Source organism: Orycteropus afer, unplaced genomic scaffold (genome assembly GCF_000298275.1).
Source record: "Orycteropus afer afer isolate SDZICR_OR568_19922 unplaced genomic scaffold, OryAfe1.0 scaffold00099, whole genome shotgun sequence".
NCBI classification, from domain to species: domain Eukaryota; kingdom Metazoa; phylum Chordata; class Mammalia; order Tubulidentata; family Orycteropodidae; genus Orycteropus; species Orycteropus afer.
Genome location: NW_006921686.1, coordinates 7,450,907 through 7,462,964, shown reverse-complemented (window position 1 = coordinate 7,462,964; position 12,058 = coordinate 7,450,907). Strand labels below are relative to the sequence as shown.

At 46.6% G+C, this 12,058-nt stretch overlaps 1 protein-coding gene across 1 annotated transcript; it reads right to left on the bottom strand.

Annotated features, from left to right (window-relative positions):
* Positions 1 to 3,170: 3,170 nt before the first annotated feature.
* Positions 3,171 to 10,550, bottom strand: LOC103198919 (carcinoembryonic antigen-related cell adhesion molecule 3-like). The gene is made up of 7 exons (XM_042781259.1): positions 10,487 to 10,550; positions 8,822 to 9,181; positions 5,565 to 5,685; positions 4,561 to 4,613; positions 4,085 to 4,153; positions 3,532 to 3,590; positions 3,171 to 3,236 (listed from the first exon to the last, which is right to left on the bottom strand). The coding sequence occupies exons 1-7, from the start codon at positions 10,548 to 10,550 to the stop codon at positions 3,171 to 3,173; spliced, it is 792 nt and encodes a 263-aa protein (XP_042637193.1).
* Between the last annotated feature and the right edge of the window lie 1,508 nt (positions 10,551 to 12,058).

Genomic DNA, 12,058 nt, shown 5'->3' with positions numbered 1-12,058 from the left:
TACTGGGCAAATGGTGTGCTGAGGAGAGGCCACCATGCCCATGGGAAGGGCCAGGAAAGACTTAGGAGAGCAGATGGCTGATGAGTTTGATTATTAAGGAAGGAGTATTGGTAGTTTTGGACTCCTAGGAATTGTTACAGAGAGCATCTCAGGAAAAAACACAGGAGCTGGGAACTGCCTTAATGGGCCAAGAACTGAACTTTGGTGAAAAGAGTTAGAAATGGATATAGGAAGGAAAAATCAGCTGGGCTTGCCCTTGGGGACTTGAATGTTGAGGTTGTTATGTGTGTCTTTCTTTGATTTAGATATGGGGGTAGGATTCTGGGATGGTACCTGGATAGGGTGAATTCCCAAGCAACTTCTATTCCCATATTACCTCTTATTACCTATTACTTATTACTTATTACCCATATTACCTATTGCAGAGAGTCAGTATAGACTTGAGGGCTGTGGTTTGAGTGGAAGAGGGTGATGTTCTAAGGCAGTCTGCTATGCTCATTGGCCCCAGGGAGGGAGGATAGAGATGGAGATATTGCTGCCATGGAAGTCTCAGGTCTGTGGAGCCAGGAGGTATCACACCCATGAATCTTGTCAGATATGTGCATTTGACAAGGGTTTCAGGGCTGGAGTGTTTGTCATTGTTCTGAATTTAAATGAAGTGAACCCAGGTGTCCAGGGACTCAGACCATAGGCTCCTGATGAGCAGAATTCTGGAGATGTGAGAGAGCAAGTCTATGTGTTGAGAATAAAAAGGACATTATATGATTGACTTTCAGCCCACTTTCCATAAAAGCCATAGGGTGTTTAGTAGAGAATGGTCATATATGGGTTATAGAAGAATCCTGCTGAAGTCTAGAGTGGAGTGTGTGCCACGGAGACCATAGTTGGTCTGGAAATCTGAAAGTAGATTCCTTCCAGAAATGGGACCAGAGACAATGAGTCCTAAATCCTAAAACTGCAATGTGTCTATGGGAAGGAGGAGCTGAGATCAAGAAGGCTTAGAGGAGAAGGGCTTAGGTCTGGGGGCAAGACCCACATGCAGTAAAGCACAAGAGGACTAGAGGTGCCCCAGGTGTGGTTGTATGGTGATATACCATAGGGCAGGAGCAGGGGTAACAGATCTAAAAGGTCAGAGGAGACAGAAATTAGGATCTGGGTCTCAGGAGAGAAGTGGAGATGAAGACACTGATTTGAGAACCACTGACCTATGGATGATAGAGTATGGGGAATTGTGAGGTTTTTGAGGGCTTAGAAGAAAGGTTTTGTTTTTGAGGCCTTAGAAGAAAGGTTTTTTTTTTTTTTTTTTTTTACTGGGGGAGCTGTTTCATGATTAGGGATTTGTTTTTCTTCCCTGTGTATTGAGCAGACTGGACGTTAATGAGACCAACTTCTGGCATGACAGTGTGAGGAGTTTTTCATACCTACTCCCCAGATAAACTGCTGAAACTTAAAATAAAAAGAAAAGAAACAACACTTAAGAACAGTAGGTAAATACAAACTAAAGGAAGAGACTTTAGTCAACTCATATGAAGAAATCCAGTCTTTGTAAAAATAACTTCAAAAAGTTGCTAAACCATTGGATTACTACAAACAAACAAACAAAAAAAACAAACTCACTGCTTTTGAGTCGGATTCAATTCATAGCGACCCCTCCTTGGATTTCTGAGGTGGTTATCACCACGGAAGTAGATTGCTCAACCTTCCTTCCGAGGAGTGGCTCATAGGTTTGAACTGCAGCCTTCTGGTTAGCAGTCAAATGCCTTAGGCACTATGCCACCAGAGCTTCTTTGGACTACTACAATAAAAGCCTTATACAATAAAAGGAATGATAGAAAAAATGAAGGGAGACCCCTAGTAAACTCAGAGGAAGTTGGAGAATCTGATGTTCAGAGTTACCACATGATAGTATTCAATTGTTACCACATGATAGTGTTCAAATTTTCAACAAAAAATCACAAGGCATACAGGGAAACAGGAAGATGGTCCATTCCAAGGAACAAAGTAATATGACAGAAATCAACTCTGAGGGAACAAAACACTATATTTCTTAGATAAAACCTTTAAAAATGATCAAAGAGCTAAAGGAACTTACGGACAAAGAAGTATAGGAAATCAAGTCAAATATATATGGTAAACTCTAGAGCAACCACTAAAAATAAAGCTAAAAAATTATAGTGAAAAAAATCATTAATGAAATTAAGGTAGTATGCTAGAAAATATTCACTCAATTCAATAGAAAGAGTAAATGAGGACTAGAGGACAAAAACTACATGAGATATACAGAAAATGACAAGTAAAATGGCAGATGTAAATCCAACTATTGTTGTTGTTGTTATGTGCCATCGAGTCGGCCCCGACTCATAGCGACCCCTTCTTGGGTTTCCGAGGCAGTATCACTATGGAAGTAGGATTGCCCAACCTTCCTTCCGAGGAGTGGCTGGTGGGCTTGAACCTCCAGCCTTCTGGTTAGCAGTCAAGTGCTTTAGCCACTATATGTGAATGGATTAAACAACCCAATCAAAAGGCACAAGCTGTCAGACTGAATTTTTTAAAAATGGTACAACTATTTATTGTTTGCAGAAGACAAATTCAAAGACACAAATAGATTGAAAGTAAAGAGATGGGAAAACATACATCATGCAAACAGCACCCACAGGAAAGCTGGAATGTCTATATTCATATCAGAAAAAAAATAGACTTTGAAAATAATACTAGAGATATAGAGGGACATTTTATAATGATGAAAATCCAACAGGAAGATATAACAAGTATAAGCATATACACACCAAATAACAGCAATGAAATACATGAAGCAAAAACTGACAAAATTAAAGGAAGAAATAGACAATTTAACAATCATAGTTATTGTTGTTGTTGTTATGTGCCATCGAGTCAGACCTGACTCATAGTGACTCCTCCTTGGGTTTCCGAGGCAGTATCACTATGGAAGTAGATTGCCCAACCTTCTTTCTGAGGAGTGGCTGGTGGGTTTGAACGACCAGCCTTCTGGTTAGCAGTCAAGTGCCTTAGGCAGTATGCCATCAGAGCTCCTAACAATAATAGTAGGACACTTCAATAATGGATTGAATAATGAGACTGAAGAGAAATAAGGAAATGTTAGACTTGTACAGCACTACAACAGTAACAGTTCCTGGAGTTCCTGGAGGTAACTAAGGAGCCACTTTTGCTTTTGAGTTGATCTGGCAGTAAATGTTTGTGTCATGGTTTAGTAATTCCTGTAAAAGAAAAAAATGAGAAGAAGAGGAAGAGGAGAAGAAGAAGTCTTTGACCCCCTTGTATCTTTCTCAGAATGGCTTTCAGTTTTTCCTAGGCTCTGGGTCCCACCCACAGCTGCTTTTTGCTGGGCTGTGCTCAGGGAGGTCCCTGCCTCCCAGGCCCCCCTTCTCACTACACCTGTTCCCCTCTTCACTGCTGTTCTCTGAATTTCAGAGCACAGCCAGATGTGAGGTAGGATAGGTCTTGAGGGCCCCTTGGGCCTGAGGGCCCAGAACATTCATGGCCCACACTCACCTCATAGATGGGAACAGCTGCCTGGTTTCCATACAGGGGAGCCTGGGAGAGAGAGAGAGAGGGAGAGGCAGAGACAGAGAGAGAGACAGAGAGACAGACAGAGAAAGAGAGAGAGAGAGGGAGGGAGAGGGAGAGGGAGAGAAGATATCAGGGAAGGGCAGGGAAGGGGTCATTAGGGAAGAGGTCTAAGTGAGCAGGTGTCAGGGACCAAGTTTTGATGGTTCTTGTCCATACAGCCTAGAGCTCATCCATGTGGCTCTGCTTTAGGTAATTTCTCATCAGGAATGACCACGTCTGCCCATCAGTCCCCCGCCTGTCTGTAAAAGAACACCCTACCCATTCATGCTGCATCTCCACCCTTGTTAACTGTGGGCCCCTGACTTGTGCTCCCAAGGGTCACTCTGAGCTCTTTGATGGACTCCAAGATCCTCTCTCAGGCCAACTGAGTGGACACAGGGTGGACTCAGGACTTGACTGAGGTGGTCCCTGGCCCTGAAGAGAAGCCTGGGTCGTAGCCAGGGTGGGCCTAACCCTCTCATAGCTACTCTAAGAAGAGCAAGGGTCTGTGCTGTGCTGTGAGATTGGCCAGTCCCCTGCCTTGAGGCTGCCTTGTTAGAACTCCCTGGTGAAGTGGCACTGAGGGGATGGGCTTACCGGGGAGGTAGAACTCTTGGAGTTACATTGACCTGGAGAGTAGAGACAGGAGTTAGCACCTGGTGTCTTGAAGATTGCTTGAGGGCCCTCCTCCCAGGCTATCCTTAGCTCTCAGAAACCCAGGGGAGAGAGAACATATCCAGGGGAGAGTCCTTCCAGCGTTTTGGGACCAAGGGAGGAAGTTGGGCTGAGGAGGTGACCCTAGCCCCAGACCCCACAGGTCAGAGCTGACACAGCCACTCTGGGGTCCTCTGCTCTGAGGGGCCTGCGCCGGTGAGATCCATCCCTGAAGCTCCAGGCAAGGGTCAGAGGCAGGAATGGACGGTGTGGGGAGGCCTCAGTGCACCCAGCTCTCTCATTTGATTGTACACTCACTGGAGGTGGATGCTGGCGGCCGCTGATGTCCAAGATCACCCTGGCTACAGGCCCTAGAAAAGGTCAGGTTATTTGTGAGAGTACAAGGAAATGTCGCAAGGTTTGGGGTCAGAACAGAGTCCAAGGAATGGACCTCTTTTTAAGCAGGGGTGGAGACCTCATCTTTCCATCACTGTGGTGAGAGGGGATGGCCTAGAGAGGGAAACTGAGGAGAAGCCTTAAGAAACTGTCTGCTCTGAACACAAAAAAGGACCCTCAGACAGATACTGGCCCAGAAGAAAGCTGACCCAGAAGGGACCCAGAATCAGGAAGGAATCAAACCACAAGGGTTTGACTGGGTAGCAGGTCATGGCCTCAGAAGGACAGCTAGGCCAGCATGGTGTCAGGACACCTGAGCCTCAAGGTGTCCTGGATTCTCCTTGAAGGTGGTGCTCCTACTGACGGAGACCCTCCGCCTGCTCAGGCCAGGAGATGCCGGCATGTGATGGTCATCTGCTCTTCCTGGGGAAGAGCTGCAGGACGTTCCACACGCTGTTCAATCAGGCACAGGTTCCCATCTCACATGTGACGGCTGCAGTCAGCACATCCACGGTCGCTGACTCCACCAGGCCTGGTCCAGGCTCTTCCACTCTCTTTTGTGTGATGTTGGCCAGGATGACTCCTCAGGTCCCGAGTCTGTAAATTTTCCCTCAACAGAAGGGAATGTTCACTGAGCACTCACTACCTCCCAGGCACCACTATCAGTTTGTTGTGTGACTGAACTAGGAGCACACTGAGGGGTGGGACCATGACTGTCCCTAATCTAGAGATGAAGGGACTGTGAAAACCCAGACTGAGGTTAGCATAGGTGAGGGAGGAGCCCAAGTGAAAGCAGAAGGGAGGGTCTCTTGGGGAACTGGGGGCTGTGAAGAGACAGGCCCAAGATCCGAGGATGGGGTCACGCTCCTCCTGGCCTTAGTCAGCCTGAGGGATAGGAGATGGGGATAGAGGATGTGTGGTCCTACCCTCCAGTCCTGGTGAAGAACAGGAAACAGCCCAGGGCAGCTGCCACAGCCACCCCAACGAGGACCCCTGTCACAATGCCAGCAATGGCCCCAGAAGAGAGGCCCAGGGCTTGTTCTTGTGCTGGAATGAGAAGGTAAAGGGGATGAAGACCCAAAGGTATTGCAGAATAGACCATGAGGGGTGCTGCAGGAAAAGGACCTGGCTGGGCAAGAGGAAATGCCACCCGAGGTCTGTGGGTAGCTTGTGTGTGTCAAAATCATAACATCCTCCCAACACCCCCTCCGTCTTAGTTGCTCCATTTTCTGTTTCGTAGGTGTGAAACCTTGGACTTGCTCTAACTCTGTTCATTCTCCACATTTACCCAGTGCCACGTCCTGTCCATGTTCCTTTAAGGCCTCATTCCCTCTCATAGGAGCTCTGGTGGTATAGTGCCTAAGGCACTTGACTGCTAACCAGAAGGCTGGTGGTTCAAACCCACTAGCCACTCCTCGGAAGGAAGGTTGGGCAATCTACTTCCGTAGTGATACTGCCTGGGAAACCCAAGAGGGGTCACTATGAGCCGGGTCCCAATCGACGGCACATAACAACAACAACAACAACAACGTGCCAGTCAGCTGTGGAAAATTCTTCATGTACATCTCATCTGATCCTTCTGTGTCCCTTGAGGGAGGGAGATGTCCTTCCCATTGAAGGTCACAGATCTGCTTGGCTTTACCGATAATAACTGAAACTCGCTGCCATCGAGTTGGATGCGACTCATAGAGACCCCTCCTTGGGTTTCTGAGGCAATCTCACTACAAAAGTAGATTGCCCCATCTTCCTTCCAAGGAGTGACTGGTGGATTTGAACCACCAGCCTTCTGGTTAGCAATCAAATGCCTTAGGCACTATGACTGCTAATAACAACTCATTAATAAAAATAATAATGACAGCTGCTAACATAGATTGGACCCTGACTCTGTGTGTGACCCTGGAGTAGTGGCTTTAATCTCATTAACTTCATAGTAAACATCCTTACAATAACCCTAAGATCCAGGAGTTACAGTTTTACAGATGAGGATACTGAGGTTCAGGGAGATTGAGTCTCTTGTCCAAAGTCTGGTAAATGTCAGAACCAGGAGAGTAACTACATTAATCTGATTGCTTGGTTCTTAACCATATTGCTCTACAGGCTGTGAAGGACATACCTACAGGCTGTGAAGGATATACCTACCTTGGTGTCACATCCACTTACAACCATTTTACACTGGAGATAAAGTCAGTGCTCTGATGAACTGAGTGAAATCTACAGAAGAGGGAAGGGCCAAGGACACTTACTGTTCACGCTCAGGGTGATGGGGTCGCTTCTGCAGACACTGACTAAGTTGGAGGCTTCACACTGATAGGACCCTGCATCCTCCCTCCTTACGCCACTGATGATGAGGATCCTATTGTCTTGGAACAACTTCATTCTCTCAGAGAGCTGCAGTCTCTGGCCATTGAAGTACCACTGAATAGGGGCCCTTCTGTCACTCCCATAGCAAGTAAATGTCACAGTGTCCTCGTGTTCTCTGACCACGGTGCTGTTGGCTGCGATGCTGGGTTTGGCCACTGTCCCTGCAGAGAATCAGAGGATGTGATGCCCTGATAAAAAGCCTGGTACTTGGTGCAGCCATCTTGTTCCCATATTAGGGCTGCCCATGGGATCCTAGCTGCTGGGAGAGTCCAGGAGGGGAGGATTTTGGGGAGTCCTTAAGTGAAGGGGTTGATCTTCTCAGAGGGTGATCTGTCTCTACTCCAGATCACTGCAGTGAAGGGGTGGGGGCAGTGATCCCTAGACCTGGGGACAGGTCAGTGACTTGACTGACCTTCTCTGAAGTCTCCCTTAGATGAACCACCACAACCTCTCTCCCAAGTGTCCACATCTGATCACCTCTCTGCCCTATGGTTTTCATCTCCCTATAGATATGTATGATGTTGACACTTATCACTCTATGATCAGCCTCCATCCCTAAAACACCCACGTCATATGACAAGAGCTGTCTCTGTGTGGGACTTGGTCAGGGAGAACCTGCTTCTGGTCAAGGAAGTGGTTCCTGCTCTTTCTTAAATGATTTATTAGGGATTGTGCACCTCCTAGTCAAGGATTCCCTGTCCTATAATTTGGAGTCATTCTTTGTTGAAATGTTGGATGTATCAAAAGCAATGATTGTGGGATAGGGTTTCTGGATTTGAAAAAGATCACAGGAGGGCTCCCTCAGGAGATGTTATGACTTTGTCCAACAGGCACTACCTTAGCCTTCTCTGTCTGAGAAACCTGACTTTTCCCACCAGAGTGACTTCTGATGGAGAAGCTAAAATGGGGGAACCTGCCTCATCACTTCACAGCAGGGAGTACCCTGAGCTAGAAGGGTATCAGAAGCCTGTACCCTTCATGGAGTGATGGCCCCACGGCCCCTCCATTACTGGTGTCTTGAGTCCTGCTCTGTCCTTTCTCTGTGGGGACATTGTGCCTACCTCCACCTCCAGGGTCCCTAACTTCACCCTCCCATCATCCCCCTTCTCTTTCCAATGCACCTTGATGGGACATGGCCTTGCTCCTTGCCTGGCCTGGAGGAAGGGAAGGTCATTTGCTGCCTGCTGTCCCGTAGCACTGAGGGAAGGACTGAAGGTGGAGCCGGGATGCCTGACTCTTCCCTTCTGTTTCTCCCCCTGTTGAGGCTGCTGTCTCTTCTCCTCGTGGATGCAAGAGGGTCTAGTCCAGTGTTTGAGCCTCGAGTGCTCACCTGTAGCACGTGGGCCAAGCAAGGAAGCATAGGACTAGAGGAACGGCAGATAGTTCAGGGGCAGAAAGATGGATCATGGCTTTGAAGACAGCCTCAACACCCAAAGTATTTAGAGCTGAGAACATCACTGTGACCCAGTAAGAAAATGAGACATTTTTTCCTGTGGGTCTCCCTAGGACCTCCCAGTGAGTGTCTGCCTGAAACCCTTCATCCTTCTAGCTTGTTCCAGGTGCTCCCAGGTGGGGGACAGTGGAGATGGGATCAGTCCATCCCTTTTCTCTGCAGAGTCTGTAGCTAGAAAAGGGAATTCCCTCGTCTTGAGGTTTGTCTCCACTGTTTTGTTCTGAGCTTAATGCCCAAACCCTGGTCCTGGGATGTGATAGAGAGAGGGACATGGGAACATCCTGAGGTGACAAGGGACTGACAGTCTTTGAGCTTGAAGTAGAACTGTCTAAGCCTGACCCAGCAAGGTGTCAGAGGGGAATCACTTACGGTAGACACGAAATTGCCCAGACGCTCGCTCACTCTGAAGATTTTTCTGTAGGACTCGTAGGGTGTAAGTTCCTGAGTCCTCCTCGGTGACGTTCTGGAAGAGCAGGGTCCCATTGGGGTATATTGTCTCTCGACCGCTATGGGCCACCCCTGGGTGAGTTGTTTGACTTTGTATTACATATGCTAGAATTTGGTGGTTGAGCTTTATCTGTTCCCCTTTGTACCAGCTGTATCCATAGGGATTCTCTGGCAGATAGTGGACGAGCAGAAGGACGCTTTTCCCTTTGGCAGCATTGACCGGCATGGATTCAATAGTAAGTTGGGCAGCAAGGGGCAAGTTCCAGAAGGTTAAAAGTGAGACTGGGGGGAAGACAGAGAAACCAATTAGTATTGGGATGTATATATATTGGGATGGAAAATGGGCCCCTGAGATTGAGCATCTCTTTGAGTCCTTGGACATGGGATGCGTGTCCTCCTGGCTCAAGGTCAGCATCATAAATATCATTACTAAGAGGTCACTGCATGTGTGATCTGGCTGCGCTGTCTCTTCCCTAGGTCACTGAAGTCATCTCCTCCCTTTCTGCCCTGTGATCACTCTGCTCTAGCTGCACTGACCTCCAGCTTTCCTCAAGCACATGGGACACACTCCATCTCAGGGCCTTTGCACTTGCTGTTCGCTCTGCCTGAAACCCTGTCCCCCCGCATATCCTTGTGGTTCATTCTTTCACTGTGTTCAGGTCTTTGCTCTGTGCTACCTTCCAGCAGACGTCTTCTCCTATCTCCAAATCTGAAGTGCAATCTCTCTCCACTCCCTTACCTTACTCGACTGTATTCCATGGCATGTATGAGTCCTTGCCAAGGAGCTCTGCTGGTGTAGTCGTTAAGGCATTTGGTTACTAACCAAAAGGTCAGTGGTTCAAACCCATCAGCCACTCCATGGAAGAAAGATGAGGCAGTCTGCTTCCATAAAGATTTACAGCCTTGGAAATGGGTGGACCCCTCCCCAGTGGGGGTCAACTATGAGTTGGAATCTACTCAATGGGAGTGAGTTTATTTTTGTTTTCGTTTTGGTATGAGTGCTTGCCACTGCCCTGTAGATCTTTTTATTGATTGCTTTTCTCCCCACCAGAACATGAGCTCCACGAGGGCAGGGACTTGTCCTGGTCACTGTTACAGCTGGGCACCTAGAACAGGCCAGGCATCTGTTGGACTTTGGTTATTTGGTTGAGTAAAATAACCAGCTATTGAAGGACTAAAAGTCAGCATGAGACTACATTCTCATGAAATACATTCCTGTCCCCCAGGTCCCTCCAAATCCAAAACCTATTTCTGATGACTATAAATGGAGTCCCTGATTAAGTTGTTTCTTGAGGTTTATTTTTACATAAATTGCAATTTTTGTCATCAGTTTCCACATCTTAATATCTGATCTGTTGAAGTGTTAAAGTGATCAAAAACGAAAAGAAGACAAAAAAAAAAAAAAAAAACCAAGAAACCCAAACCCATTCCTATTGAGTAGATTCTGACTCCTGACGCCTCACTTCTGTGACCTGTCCCCACAAACTCAAATGTAAGCTCTCTGTCCCCTCTCACAACTTCCTCTGGAGACACCAGCCAGAATACACTCTTGTCTCTGCTCCCTCCCAGGGGAGCATCCCCTCTCACCTGTGAGCAGGGGCCCTGGCCAGGGGACACCCCCTTTGTGAGGAGGAGCTGAGGGACGCACCATGGCTCTCTGCTTGATTCGGATCAGCTCGCGGGGAGCTCCCGAAGCTTTGTGCACATCTCGTGGGCGGCTGTGGTTGGGGCAGCCCCGTCTGCATCTCCTTCCAGCCTGGAGCCCAGTCCCAGGCTTGCTGGATTGTGTGGGTATGTGAGGGGTCTCTGCCAAGTCGCCTCTCTCTTTCATCCCTTCTCATTCCTTCTTCTGTACCCTCTACCTTCCCGGCCTCCCCTTCACTATGAATTTCATTTCCTGGTAAATGCAGAGACTTCTGCTTTCCTTGGTCTTTTTTTTTCTTCTACTTTTATTGTGGTGAAAACATACACAAGACATTTGTCAACATAAAACTTCCCCATTTATAGCTCAGGGACATTGATGACATTTTTCAGGTTGTGCCACCATTATTCCTATCCTTTTCCAAAACATTCCACCATCGTCAGCGTAAACTTAGTGCCCCACAAACAAAAGCTTCCCCTTTTCCCCCTCCCTCCTAACCCTGGTAACCACTAATAACTTTTGTTTTATATATCTATATCTATATCTATATCTATATCTATATCTATATCTCTCTATATATATGATTGATAAGTCTATTTATGCCATAAATTAGGGTCCCTAAATTAACCCCTATTTTTTCTTTAATGAACTTTATAGTTTTAGGCTACCCTCTCATGAAATAAATTCCTGTCCCCCAGGTCCTTCCAAATCTAGAACCTATTTCTGATGACTATAAATGGAGTCCCTGATTAAGTTGTTTCTTGAGCTTTACTTTTACACAAATTGCAATTTTTGTTACCAGTTTCCTCATCTTAATATCTGATTTGTTAAATTGTTAAGTGATCAAAACCAAAACAAAACCAAAATCCCCCAAACCTCTTGCTATGGAGTAGATTCTGACTCATAACGCCTCACTCCTGTGACCTCTCCCCATAAGCTCAAATGTAAGCTCTCTGTCCCCTCTCACAACATATATTGTTGTTGTTGTTATGTGCCATCGAGTCGGACCCAACTCATAGCCACCCCTCCTTGGGTTTCCGAGGCGTATCACTACAGAAGTAGATTGCCCCATCTTCCTTCCGAGGAATGGCTGGTGGGTTTGAACCTCCAGCCTTCTGGTTAACAGTCAAGTGCCTTAGATACTATGCTACCAGAGCTCCTCACAACATCTATATCTATATCTATATCTATGTATGTATGTATATATCTATGTATGTATGTATGTGTATATATATGTATATATGTATATATGTATGTATGTATGTATTTGATCCATCTGGAGTTAATTTTTGTATATGGTGTGAGGTATGGATCCTGTTTTGTTTTTCTGCAGATGGATATGCAGTCTTGCCAGCACCATTTGTGAAAGAGACTATCTCTTCGCCATTTAATGGATTTTGGCCCTTTGTCAAAGATCAGCTGACTATAGGTCGATGGATTGTGTTCTCAATTCTATTCCACTGATCTATGTTTCTTTTGTTGTTTCAATACTAGGCTGTTTTGACAACTGTGGCTGT